General features: G+C 78.5%; 1 protein-coding gene across 1 annotated transcript in view; it reads right to left on the bottom strand.

Annotated features, from left to right (window-relative positions):
• Window positions 1-223, bottom strand: part of LOC109301600 (rac GTPase-activating protein 1-like) — a 16,110-nt gene that overhangs the window by 15,742 nt on the left and 145 nt on the right. The window contains exon 2 of the mRNA XM_019522835.1: window positions 4-65. Within this exon, the coding sequence (XP_019378380.1) occupies window positions 4-65 (62 nt within the window). The remainder of the gene's footprint in view (window positions 1-3; window positions 66-223) is intronic.

A 223-nucleotide genomic window follows, 5' to 3' on the forward strand; every position in this document is an offset into this window, starting at 1 on the left:
TGCCTGGCCCGCGGGCCCGGGGCAGCCGCACGGGCGGGGGGGCCCAGCACGGGGCGCTGCGGGGCCTGGGGATGGAGCAGTGGTAGTGTGATGGGGGGGCAGGTCCTAGGGCAGCACCCCTGGCAGTGCGGTGCCAGCGGGAGGGCTGGGCCTGGGGCAGCGGCAGTGGCAGGGGGGGCTGCGGGGCCAGGGCAATTGTGTTGGGGGGGGCCGTGGGCGCCCT

This window comes from Gavialis gangeticus, unplaced genomic scaffold (assembly GCF_001723915.1).
Source record: "Gavialis gangeticus isolate Ggan-Ray unplaced genomic scaffold, GavGan_comp1, whole genome shotgun sequence".
Lineage (NCBI taxonomy): Eukaryota > Metazoa > Chordata > Crocodylia > Gavialidae > Gavialis > Gavialis gangeticus.